This window comes from Cervus canadensis, chromosome 24 (assembly GCF_019320065.1).
Source record: "Cervus canadensis isolate Bull #8, Minnesota chromosome 24, ASM1932006v1, whole genome shotgun sequence".
NCBI lineage: Eukaryota > Metazoa > Chordata > Mammalia > Artiodactyla > Cervidae > Cervus > Cervus canadensis.
Genome location: NC_057409.1, coordinates 7,608,553 through 7,622,330, shown reverse-complemented (window position 1 = coordinate 7,622,330; position 13,778 = coordinate 7,608,553). Strand labels below are relative to the sequence as shown.

Below are 13,778 nucleotides of genomic sequence, written 5' to 3'. Positions count from 1 at the left end.
AAGACCTAACACAGACAAATAATAAAACGTTATATATACATGGTTTGATCCTGATATGCTCTGTAAGTACTTCTAAATATATTTGGGGGAAAACCTGGTTTGCTCCATATATTAAAGGAGGGGAGCTCAGTGATGGTTGAGTATTTTCAAGTAGAGTACTTGACCTGAAGTAAGGGCCTTTGGTTGTATTTGGATGATGGGATTGACAACAATTTGTTTTTTGGGGGGGATGGGGTGGGGGGGCGCGCTGCTGTGTTGTGTGGCTTGTGGGATTAAGTTTCTAGACCAGAAATTGAACCCAGGCCCCCACAGTGAAAGCCTGAGTCCTAACCACTGAATTGCCAGGGAATTCCCCAAGTTTTTCTCTTTTTGTTTTCCAATTTCTCTGAAAGTGAACATATATATATATTTTATAGTTAGAGATCATCATCTTAAATACACTTCTAAGTCCCAAAAGGACTTGGACATTAGGAGACAAAAAAGGGTATCCCAGGTAGAGAACAGCAGGAGAAACACAAAAGAACGGAAGTGGGAAATCACAGGGTCCCCGCGGGCTGCTCAGCACACCTTGGCTGGCTGGGTGGGTCCCCCTGGCTGAGGTGAGCTTCTCCCTCCAGGCGGGGTCCAGACCTGGCAGGCTGACCACCCTCTCTGAGCCTGTGGGCTGCGTAAGCCAAAGCCTCCACGCTTAGACTGCGAGAAAGGTCCCCACGCAGCTATGCTCTGGGTAAGGAGCGGATGTGGGACTTGAGGCTCCCAAAGGCCACTTTGGGATTTTCCTTCCACGTCTCCACTCTTCACTGAAAGCTACTGCTAACCCTGCCTCAGAAGCGCCTGGGTACTGTTTCCTTTGACTACAACAGAATTAAAGCTGGGCGCCCTCAATTCCTTGAGGGGATGGAAATAAGTCTCTCTTTCCTGTAGTAGTGTTTATATGACTGTATACATTTAACAGGGCTTCCCTCATGGTTCAGCTGGTAAAGAATCTGCCTGCAATGCAGGAGACCTGGGTTCGATTCCCTGGAGAAGGGAATAGCAACCCACTCCAGAATTCTGGCCTGGAGAATTCCATGCACTATCCATGGGGCCGCAAAGAGTCGGACATGACCAAGCGACTTTCACTTTCACACATTTGACAGAGTTCATAGAATGATGCTCCCAGGAAAGTTGGATTTTACTTATGTAAATTATATCTCAATAAACCTGCCTTGGGCTTCCCTGGTGGCTCAGACGGTAAAGAATCTGTCTGTAGTCCAGGAGACCCGTGTTTGATCCCTGGGTCAGGAAGATCCCCTGGAGAAGGGCATGACAACTCACTCCACTATTCTTGCCTGGAGAATTCCATGGACAGAGGAGCCTGGTGGGCCTATGGTCCCCGGGGTTGCAAAGAGTTGGACACGACTGAGCGACTAACACTTACTTTCAAACCTGCCTTAAGAACAAAAACTAAAAACACTAAGCGCCCGTAACTGCCCCCGGCTGAGGGGGGTGGGGGGGCAGGGCACCTGGAGGAGCGAGGCTTTACTTTGGGGCAGTCAGTTCCCCTTTGCAGTCTTTATCTGTTGATCACCAGGTCTAAGCCAAACTGCTCGTTTTCACATAGTTTGGGCTGTGGAACCCCAACAGGGAAGTTCAAAGTTAAAGGGAACAAAACCATCAGAGTAGAGCAAAGCCCTTGCAAAACTTGTATCATATCTCAATCTTACCTGTATCATCTCTCAATCCCTCAAAGATCGGTGTTGCTAGAGACCCCATCCTACAGAGAAAATCTGAATCATACCACTACCACTCAGGGCTCTGCAGGGCAGTTTAAAAGCTGGTGGACTAGGCAATCTGTGAGGTAGCAGTTTTCCATCTTGTTGACTATATTAATTACATTGTAACCCAGTACACAAGCACATACGCACATATATACTTCATGAAATAATATTTAACCTACTATATGTGATTCATACTTCAATTTACTGTTTCGTTCTCTTTTTTATATGCTGTGACCCATTCAACTTTACAAGTCACTGCTGCGTCTCAACCTGCAGTCTGCAAAACACTTCCTCTTAAGGAAGTCGCCAGCTGAAGAGTTTACGACTGCCCTGTCGGGTAAGAGGTACCCACAGTCCTCTGTACATATGGTGCCACTCGGGAAATCAGCACATCAGCTTCTCCTACCACGATACACCTGAAATAGAAGGGCATCTTGGCAAAAATCCCTTATGATGTGAAAGCATGCCAACTTAACATCATTGACATATGTGACATATGATGTGAAACTTGACAAATGTGGAAGATTTTGCAAGGAGCTCTGGACAAACCTGTATTTCAGATCCTATCTTTCTTTTAAAAACAGATTCGCATAGACCAGTTAGGAGTATAGCAATAATTGAGTTCCAAAGGGCCAAAAGACATGTTTTGTATGAGCTAAGATGGATCTTTTATGTGAAGGATACTGCAAATAAGCTTTCAAAAGACAAAACAGTCTTACAGACTTTTGGAACTAGCCTTTCAGAAAGGAATGAGCAGAGTTGGGCCTTTAGAATATTAATGCCTTTCAAATTTCAACTTCTAAACTTGGATTTTTCAGAGTCATAAGCTCCATCCTTAGTTCCAATGCCTTTCTAAGAACCATACATATTTGGGTACAGTTTCTACTTCCATCATCTAATGTGATTTTAATACCAGGCAGGTATATTGAGAAAAAGTGTTCTCCACCAGATGATAGGAGGGACAGTATCAACCAGACCTGCATGTATCTTAAGGAAGTCACACCCTTGCTTAGTCTCCTGATCCTTTCTACAACATGGGAACAAACTTTTGTTTGGCCATAACCCCCAGCCCCAGCCCCGGCAACAGGCACTTTACAAATGCATTATCGATTTGTTTGTTGGTGGTGGTCACTAGGTCGTGTCCAATTCTTTTGCAATCCCATGGACTGTAGCCCACCAGTCCCCTCTGTCCTTGGGATTTTCCTACTGGAAGGGGTTGCCATTTCCTCCTCCAGGAAATCCCGACCCAGGGATTCAACCTGCATGTCCACTGCCTACTGGATGGCAGGTGGATTGTTTACTGCTAAGCTCTACTCTGCAGAAACCCTGAGAGCCTACAATTTCAGAAATATTCTCATAGATACAAGTCTGCCTTAATATGGCGTTGAAGTCTGTCAGCACATGAAGACGCTCAACATCATTAGCCATCACAAGACAAGCATATCAATCCACAGTGAGATACTAGTTCACACCCTAGGCTAGTTATCATCAAACAGTATTATTAAGAATGTGGAGAAGTAATAATCCTCATACTCTGCTAGTAACAATGTTAGGACAGTACAGCTGCTTTTGAAAATAGTCCAGCAGTTTCTTAAAAAGTTGAATTACATATGACCCAGCAATGCCACTCCTAGGTATACATGTATATGTATATACATACCCAAGAGAATATATGTCCACATAAAAACTTGTATGCAAACATTCATAGCAGCTTTATTCACAATAGCTGGAAAGTGCAAACAGCTCAAGTGTCCAACTGATGAATGGATAAACAAAATGTAGTATATCTATATAAGGCAATACCACTTAAGAAATAAAAAATAGGAAGTACCATTGATGAACCTTAAACACATGATGTTGGGCTTCCCAGCTAATGCAGTGGTAGAGAATCCACCTGCCAATGCAGGAGATGCAAGAGATGCAGGTTCTACCCCTGGGTTGGGAAGATCCCCTGGAGGAGGAAATGGCAACCCATTCCAGTATTCTTGCCTGAAGTATTCCATAGACAGAGGAGCCTGACAGGCTACAGTCCATGGGGTCGCAGAGTCGAACACAACTGAACAGTTTATAAATTAAATGACAGAAGTCAGACACAAAAGGGCACATACTAAATGATACCAATGAAATGTCCAGAATAGACAAATCTATAGACAGTTGGGTCTGCTAGGGCTGTCAGTAGAATGGGAAGTGACTGCTAATGGGCAGAGTTTCTTTTTAGGGTAATGAAAATGTTCCAGAATAATGGTGATGGTTGCATAACCTTGTGAATATACCAAGTACCACTGAACTGCACACTTTAAAACGGTGAATCTTATTTAAAGAAAAAATTACATTGAAAAGGGATGATTAAAATCCCTTTCAGACAGCCAAACTAAAACTTGTCATAGTTAATAGGATGACCACACATTATGTCACCTAAGAAAATGGGGACTTCGCTTTGTACTATCATTGCTTTGTATGTGCTAACACATTTAACTCTTTAAAAACTGAGGTAGTTCCATTATTTGACTCCGATCCAAGAAATGGAAGCACTTAGAGGCCAAGTAACTTAATCAAGGTCACACAGTGGAAAGCTACGGTAGAAACTTTGGCCTGCCACACTCTATGTTCTTGCCCACTCCAGACTGTATGTTTTTATTCCCAGGAGGCAAATACTAGCTAGCTGGCAGCAATCACCATGTCTTCGTTTTCCTCACCTCAAGCCCTAGCAGTGCCTGGCAATGACAGTCAATTAAACTTATTTCTCATCTGTTCATCAAGTATTTGTACTTCTACAGTGTACTAGGCACTGGGGACACAGTCACAAGCAAGACCAAGTTCCTAGAGACCAAAAATACATCATTTCAGGTTGTAATCATCACTACAGATGAAAAAAGAGGAGTTAGGGAAGCCTGTCTGAAGAAAACCTAGTAAAGAAAACAGGTCAGATTGGGCAGTGAAAACAAAGGACCCTAGAGAGAACACTTTGATTAAAGCAGAGCAAGGAGGGAGATATGGCTTGAGCAGACTGAGGGGAGGAGATGAAGATGCCCAAGCAGGTGCTACTGGGTCTTGCGGGCCAGGGTAAGAAATCTGGATTTTACTGAGGGTTTTGAGCAGTACTATGATCTGACAAGACTCCCTGGTAGCTCTGTCAGTAAAGAATCCACCTGCCAATGCAGGAGACCTGGGTTGGAAAGATGCCTGGAGAAGGAAATGGCAACCCACTTCAGATTCTTGCCTGAAAAAATCCCGTGGACAGAGCAGCTGGGCAGGCGACAGTCCATGGGGCTGCAGAGAGTTAGACACGACTTGGCAACTAGACTACCACCATGATCTGACAGGCTACTGGGAACAGGATGGCCTTGTGTGCGTGAGTACTGGAGGGTGGACAATGCTGCCACTGACGGCATCAACTCAATTTTGAGCAAATGTGACAGGTACCAAATGAGACTGAGATAGGATCGAAGGACGCGTTCAATTTGGTATGCCTTTTAGACACCCAAATGAACCTATCAGCCAGGTAGCTGGATAGAGGTCTAGGTCAAGGCGAGGTTTAACTGGAAAATTTGACACATCAACAAAAAGATATTTAAATGTTCCATCTAGAAGGTAAAGTGTTTCAGCAAAGGAGTGAATAAGTCAAAGTCTGCCAACAGGGCTAGTAAAAGATGGAGATTGACCGTTCATTTTGGCAAAATGGAGGCTGCTGCTCACCTTAACAAGTGCAGTCAAGTGGAGGAATGAAAGCCTACTGAATAAATGGAACAAGTGAATAAATGGACTGAATGAGCGAATGGCCAGACAGATAGAAGTACCCCCAGTGATGTTCATTGGTTTGTTCATGTTGGAAGGGGTAAGTCAGGAGCAACCACCTTAGGGACTGGATATTCTGTACATTTCCAACATTACTGAATTATAAAAATCAAAAGAAGTTACATGAAGATCCTTGAAAGCTCTATATTCTTGCCCCATACACACAGAAGATGTGAATGCTACTGTTTTACCTTATATAATGTTATCACCTTCTAAGTTCTCTCAAATTATATTACTCTCCTCAATCTTAAAATTCAAAAATGGCCTGTAAGGAGCCAACCACCATACCCACTCACACCATACACCACCCATACCAACCACCCCCCGCCCCACACACAAGTGCACGCACACGCCTTTGATACAGGAAGACAGCTCCAATCATTTTTTAGCCTTCATTCACTTCCTAGAATGTGCCAGACTCCTTCTGCCTTGGGGTATACACATACTGTGTGCTCTGCCTGAAACTCTTCTCTTCCCCTATGCCTGGCTGACCTGCCCATTATATATGTTCCAATCTCACTGTGCACTTCCCTCTCATGGCACTTATCACATTAATTACTAACATAAAGATGCCAGGACAATTTTATCACCTTGCATTTCCCTCGCCCAATCCTCCCTCTGCCAGAGTTGCCAAGAGGGTAAAATATAGACACTGTGAGATTTCTAAGGTTGGCTTCCTGCAGTATTCAGATGGGTAATAAAAGTGAGTGGCCAACATTTTTAAATTTAGAAATTTATTCTGTTTAATCCACAAGCTTTATATAGCTTTAGTTTAAAAAAAAAAAAAAAGAAACAAAAATGAAACAAAAACAGTGAAAACAAGACACTATTTCAAAGTCTGGGCCCTTCCAGCTTTCCAAATACAAGAGCTCTGAAAGTTGTATATACCGACTGGAACAAGACAAAATTATGAATGGAGCCGTGACATTTCATAAAACAAAATTTTATGTAACTGAAGGATCCTTCCTGGGGCTAGTTAATTGCCTTTACAAAAGAAGAGAAAAGAATGAAATTCCAGTGTTCCAAATCAACTTGTTACACATCTATATAAACCCACAGTGTCCTGGCAAACAACATGCTTTCATTTTCTGTCTCATCTTAGAGCTCGAATCCTGATTCATTTCAGCAGAGACTCCACAGGCAACAGGAAAGATTGTGGCATTAAAATATTCATTTATACTTTTGTGGTAGTTCAACAGTGGTCTTATTTCTGGGCAAGCTTGCAAACCATCAAGGTTGAAAGCATCATAACTTAAATGGGTGCTAAGACTCAAATGAGAAAAATGAAAAAGGAAAGAAAAAGTAGAAAGAGAAACCTCTGGGAATAGCCAGGGGTATTTAAAGGAACCATAAGAATGCCAACGATATTTAAACCCCCTTTTTTAAAAAGGGGATTTTTCTTTTTTGGCTTAAAATATTTCAGTCTAAACGAATTTATGTCAGCTGTCAATGAAAGAATGTCACTAATACACTGTGGACACCTTTTGCAATGTAAATCCATGCCCTTTTTTTTTTACATGGTGAACTTCAACCTAGCAATTATTACAACAAATGTTATAGTCTAAAGCTCAAACACATTTTAGCAATTTTGAAATTGAATTGCGTACAAACCAAATAAAATTTACATCATAACAAACATTTCCATCTAGGACTGTGGGGACACTTGAGCCTTCCGCATTGATCTCAGGGCCTTTTCACGCAGGTGCTTTTCTAAGTCATCAAGGTTATCTTCAGCCTCACTTTCAGTCTCCTAAAAAAAAAAAAAACAAAAAAAAAACCCAGAAAGGTCATATCATTAAATCTTGAGACAATGGTTGGCAATGTTGAGTCTATCTGTGGTGATGGCAGCACAACTATGAATATATTAAAAACCACAAAATCACTACTTTAAATGGGTGAATTATAAGTTTAATAATATCAAAGTTCTTTTTTAAAAATATAAACTTTTTGGACGTTATTCCTATTCTCATCTTTAGCCTTAGCAAATCCTGCTCTTGGTAGGTGGTCCTAGAGACACCAATCAGAAGACAGTTAACATGGGGCATCTGATTATTAGAAGAAACTTCCTCAGCTGCTTCTCAAACCAAATGACTTAGCTCTTTGCACAAACGTCAGGACCGGGCCCACAGGCACCTTCTTGGGCTCGGGCTCTGGCTCCGGCTCCTCCTGTGCTGACGTGGCCGTGGGAGCAGCCACGGCCGCAGGGGTCACGGCGGCTGCAGCCGCAGCAGCTACGGCCTTCTCCTTCTTGTGTTTTTTGTGCTTCTTGTGCTTCTTATCCTTTTTGTGTTTCTTGTCCTTCTTCTTCTTCTTTTTCTTTCCACCTCCTTCTGGGTCTGAATTCTAGAAATCCAGAAAAACAAAAACCAATAAAGTCAACCTGTCCAATGAAACATTTTATTTCAAGGGAATAACCAGTTGGATTAATCTCAGGATTTCATACAGCTTCAGGAGGAAGAAGGTCCAAGGCCAGTCATCACCAAGAAAAGTACCCCTAAAGATGGGAGTAAAGACTTCCAAGAGCTGAAATGGACACTGAAGGTAAATGATTTAAATTTCCCCAACTAACTTTGGGCTTTCCCGGTGGCTCAGAGGTGAAGAATCTGCCTGCATGCAGGAGACGTGGGTTTGATCCTTATGCCAGGAAGATCCCCTGGAGGAGGGCATGGCAACCCACTCCAGTATTCTGGGAAATCCCATTGACAGAAGAGCCTGGTGAGCTACGGTCCACGGGGTAGCAACATGTCAGACATGACTGAAACTACTGAGCACGCGCACACCTAACTTCACACTAAACCAGGCCTCCCAGTCGCACACTATGAATCAGGTCTCCAAAAATGGCCTGAGTCTAGGTATACTTCTAGATGCAAGGGAAAGCGCCATGATGAATAGGAAGAAAAGTCTCTGAACTCACCCAAATTGAATTCTGGTTCCTGAACCTACTGGTCAACCTCTCACAAATTGCTTGACTTGTTCTGAGGCCTTTTTATTAACCCCAATTGGGTGTAACAATCCCTAATAAAGCTGTTTACGAGAATTAAATGGGAATATCTGTAAATCACCCATCATACCAGCCTAAATAATAAAAAACTATTACCCTAATTATAAGTGGGTGATTGCCACATCTCTAGTCACTGATCTCTAGAATGCAGGGTTATTTATTCTCCACTACATGCATTCCAAATTTAAGCCAAGGGTAGGCTCTGCTATAAATGAATCTAGTCTGTAATGTAATTTTTCAATCTCACATTTCTAAGCAATTACTTAAAATTCCTCATCATCCAATTAGTCTGCACAATAACACAACCCTATTAAGATGGACAACTAACTACTGATGTTTTTTATACAATATAAGAATCTGCCACGATTAATGAATCACAAAGGAAAACAGTTTAAGCTCTGACATTGTAATATCCCAATGATACGTAAGCCTGATGATGTAGAAACAAGAATGTTACTTTATTTACGCAGCCTGCCAGCGACAAGACTGCCCGGGTCAGTGATGTGCTCTCTATTCCATCCAGGATTTCACACGTTGCAAGATTCACTTGTTATTACAGAAATAATGTATTTCCACTATAGGAAAAATTAAGAGCATTAAAACGTAAAGAAGAAAAAGATCACTCATTATTCTCCTCCAAAACCACTGGTGACATTTTGATATCTTGTGATACTTTTTTTTTTTTTTTAAATAAAATGTAATCATACTAACAGACATGATCCAAGATCAAAACTTTTCATTGCCTGTGTAATCGTAACCATCCCCAAACCTGTCAAATACTAGAGAAAACAACAAACACTAATTTCCTCCTAGATAATTAGGACTTAGGAGATAATTTCTCCTAGACAATTATCTCCTAGATAATATTAGAATCAAGGTTTTTATTTTTTCCCTGTTTTTCTAAGTTATCTATATAGCCCAGCCTTCACCACCAAGATTATAGAAATTAATACTATAAGACACTGGAAATTAGTGGATGTCTAGAATATTAAGCATGCACAGTGATGCAAACACCACCACTTAATATGCGCCTCCTTTTGAAGTCCACCTGAATCAGAAAATTATGCTCCTCTGAACTACTAAAGACAAAAACCCCTCTCATTGCAAGTAACCATGTACACTTATAAAGGATGTCCACAACAGGGCAGACATACCCTTGCCGGTGATGGGCTTGGTGTTGGGCTTTTAGCCTTTTTAACCGGTACCGCTGGTGACCAGTTGGTGGAGGGTGACTGAGACTGGACAGGTGATGGAGGTGCTGGGGGCTTTTTAGCTGCTGGCTCAGGAGATCCCGAGACAGATCGGGAAGATGAGACCCTCCTTACCGACTGAGGGCTTGGTGAGGCAGCTCTAGAAACAGAAGGAAAAAATAAAACATTTAGCCTTCAAAACAGAGATCCTGCTTTAAGAGAAAACGACCAACTACCATTATACAACCTGATCACCAACTTTAAATATTTTACAGCACTTAGCTTGCTGGTTGATTGTTATCGACACAATTTTTATCATCTAAGTCTCCTGGAGAGTAGTTCCAAGTCCCACTATCCTCTACCCATTCTGTTAATGGTTCTTCCTGTAGGAAATTAGTAATGCCAGTTGCCATATTTAACACTGCTTTTATCAGTCTTACAGACATGCAAGAAACATTCTATACATCACTTCGGAGCTGGGTTTGGAAGCACACTTCTGAATTAACCTGATATCCTTAATAACCAAATAAAATCCTCATTTAGCTTATACCACAAGGAACTATCCTGAAAACAGAAAAGGATATATGAACAGGACCAAGAATTTGCCTTAAAATTTGTATTCACAGCTGTTCTTTCCTGTGATTTCTCAGTAAGGGGGGGGGGGAGGAGGAGGAGTTTTCAAACATAAAGAGCTATGCAAGGTAAGTGTTCCTAACCAAAAAGGATAAAACATTTTTACTTTTTTATCTTTTTGGGTTCCGGAGTCCTGGAGACTCTCCTAATGGGCCTAGAGCTTGGAGATGGGGACTGCCTTCTTTGGGGTGACGATGATGCTCCTCTTCGAAGAGGTGGAGGACTTGAGGTCTGAGGAGCGCGAGGACGTGGTGAGGGTGAGTGCCGTTTGTTTGGCTGTGGTGACCGGGCCTCCCGGGCAGATCGGCTCGGGGAAGACCCTTTCCTATGCTTTGATGACAATGAAGGCGAACGTCTCTTGGTGACTGGGGAGCTTCTCTGTTTGGGAGGTGGTGAATGGGAGACCCGACGCTTTGGTGGTGGAGATGGTGATGCCCTTCGTTTAGGAGGGGGAGGGGGTGAAGCCGTTCTTCTCTTTGGAGGCGGAGAAGGAGAGTATCTCCTCTGTATTGGAGGAGAGTATCTTCTTGGGGAAGGTGAGCGACGACGTGGAGGAGGAGACGGAGTCCTAGGAAAAATACATTATGAAAGCTTAAAGGTCCAACAGACTAGAAACAAAATACAAAGAAAATTGTGCACTTACAGCACCAGACAAAGAGAATATTTCTAAGTGGAAATGCCATGCCTTTAAGTTTAAAAAGAAAATCACTTAGTAAATTACTGTGTATCCTAGATGATTATAAATAGGACATTCTGGTTCGTGGAGATTTAATGTTCAGATTGAATTCAAATTTGTCAAGTCATTCAGTAAAATCCATGTAGAATCAGTTTAATATTTTTTCAGAAAAGAATCTTGCATTGCTCTGAAGAAAACTGAAAATCCATTACTACTATGTAGTAACTAGATAACTATTAATAAGATTCTATTGACTGTGTTCAACTTGAACTCAGGAAGTCTGCGCTTTAAAGAGCTCTCCTATGGGGAACACTCTCTACACTGGTGTTTGGACTCTGTATTAGTAAAGAGCGCTCACTTGCACAAGGTTTAAAAGACATCACCCCGCCCTCATTGAGAGACTTGCATTTTGGGAAGAGTAGTATTCACTGGAAATCTGCTAGGGAGAATGCATTCCTGCCGAAGTCCCACTTGGCCTTTCTCTTAATGTTTAATCTCTATATAACCTTAACTTGCCTCTTAGAAACTAAACCTCATTGTCTCAACCACTTGATTTTATCCTGAAACATTCAGACCTTGAGCTCAAGTTTTACTGTCTAAAAATCAGCTTTTAGAAAGGCCATACATTGTGCGACATCATAGAATGCACTTCCATTTAGCTCTTACTATTAAATCTGAGCCTAGATTTCCTCACCTGGAAAATGGGAATACCACTATTACGCAAGATCATCTTGAGGACTGATGATAAACTACATAAAGCGTCTAATGCTTTAGCTGGCACATAAAAGGCATTCAGGGTGTAGTTGCTATACTGCTTGATAATATGTTTGAGCAATTCTCTTAAAAAAAAAATCCCCCCTTTTACTTTGAAATCATTTTTCATTGACAGAAGAGCTGAACAATAGTAGAGACCTGCCACTTAACATCTCATATACTATAGAAAAACTACCAAGACTATAAAATTAACCTTAGTGCTAATTTGCTATTAACTAAAAAAATACTAATGTCACCTTAGTTTCCCCAGTAATGTCCTTTTTCTGTTCCAGGTTCCAAAAATCAGAATCCTACATTACATCCAACTGTCCCATGCCCTTAGTTTTTCTGTCAATTTGTAACAGTTCCTCAGTCTCTCTCACAATTGATTTTTTTTGAAGAGTACTCATCAGTTACTATGTAGAATCACTTTCAATTTGGGTTTGTCTGAGATGGTCAGTGCTCTGTGTTCAAAGACCCAGTATCCAGAGATTCAACCAACCCATATTCAATGGGTTGAAAATATCTGAACATAAAAATGTTCCCTCTATAATGACTAGAGTGACTCTATCTTTTAATTTACTTAACCTCTTCTAATGATATATGATTTACAAATCATAAAATTCACCCAATTTCAATTGTTTTAGTATATAGGTTACCCCTGAACATAGGTTTAACTGCATGGGTCCACTTATATGTGGATTTTTAAAAATATACACTGCAGTACTACACAACTGGCCATTGGCTGAATCCACAGATATGGAAGGCCCAACCGCAAAGTTAGAGTCAGATTCTCAGCTACTTGTCAGTACCCCCAACCCCTGACCTTGCTCAAGGTCAACTGCGTTCATGGTCTTCAACCATCACGACTCCTGGTTCCCATCCCACCCTGGGCACCATCATGAATCTACTTTCTCTCTCCCTCTAGGTTTGTGTGTCCTGGACTTGTCAGCTAAATGGAAATGTTAATATGTGGTATTTTGTAAACAGCTGAACAAGGCCACTTGAATAAATATTTCAATCACAGAAAGCCAAAGTTGCTCCCATCAGCACCCACGAGCCTATCTCATAAATACCTCCGCCGTGGTGGTGGTGTGGGAGACCTGCGTCGACGAGGCGGAGGAGCAGGAGAAGGAGAACGTCGCCTTCTGGCGGGCGGTGGGGAGGGACTTCTCCTCCGTCTACCACTAAACCAAAGAAGAATTATAGTTGATTCAGAGTCGGTAACATCTGTAACTAAGTGATTGAGATGATTTAGTTTCAGTCACTGTCAACCCAACGGGCAGCAGCCATCACTTCATCCCTCACAGCAGTGTTTCTCAAACCACACTGCAGTCTGTCAAAACTCCATGAGAACAGATTAAAAAAAAGAAAGAAAGAAAAGAGAAAAGCTAAGTGTTTTAACTATGGCAAATTTTGTTGTGTGAAACTTTTGTTGCAGTATATAAATATGCAGTCTGGATCACACAGAACATTCTTAACATGACACAAGGTGCAAACCCTTTGCTAACACTACCTCAGGGAGCTGCTTTCTAACTGGACTGTACATTGGGAACAGCTGGGAAACTTGTCTGAACTTTGTGTTCACCAGGTCTTGGCTATGGTCCAGCTGATGTAGGTTAATAAAAAGGTTCTTCAAGTAATTTTTGATTCCTTGTTAGGAACAACTGCTGTAAAGCCTAGAAACATGCAACGTGCTAATATAGACATTTAAAATTAAAGGCCCCAAAGCTGAGTGTCAGTGCTCTTTAAAAAAATACGTTCCTATGGTTGAACATGAGTTCAACTGCAAACAATTAATTAAAAACACTACTCCAAAGACAAAGAAACAAAGCTGCCTGAGCACTTAAGCCATGATGAGGAGCACTATGGTTAAAATATAGATAAGAAACATAGACCTTAATTCTGAGCTCTGTTACACAACCACAAAAGGCACACCTGTAAAATATGATTATCATCAACCGGACCAA

General features: G+C 41.6%; 1 protein-coding gene across 9 annotated transcripts in view; it reads right to left on the bottom strand.

The window, feature by feature from the left end:
• Positions 1–6,272: 6,272 nt before the first annotated feature.
• Positions 6,273–13,778, bottom strand: part of SRRM1 (serine and arginine repetitive matrix 1) — a 29,457-nt gene continuing 21,951 nt past the window's right edge. For all 9 annotated transcript variants that reach the window (XM_043444946.1, XM_043444947.1, XM_043444948.1 and 6 more), the window contains 5 exons: positions 12,885–12,995; positions 10,486–10,947; positions 9,711–9,906; positions 7,689–7,898; positions 6,273–7,305 (listed from right to left, as the gene is read on the bottom strand). In XM_043444946.1, coding sequence (XP_043300881.1) covers positions 7,201–7,305; positions 7,689–7,898; positions 9,711–9,906; positions 10,486–10,947; positions 12,885–12,995 — 1,084 coding nt within the window. In that variant the 3' untranslated portion in view covers positions 6,273–7,200. The remainder of the gene's footprint in view (positions 7,306–7,688; positions 7,899–9,710; positions 9,907–10,485; positions 10,948–12,884; positions 12,996–13,778) is intronic.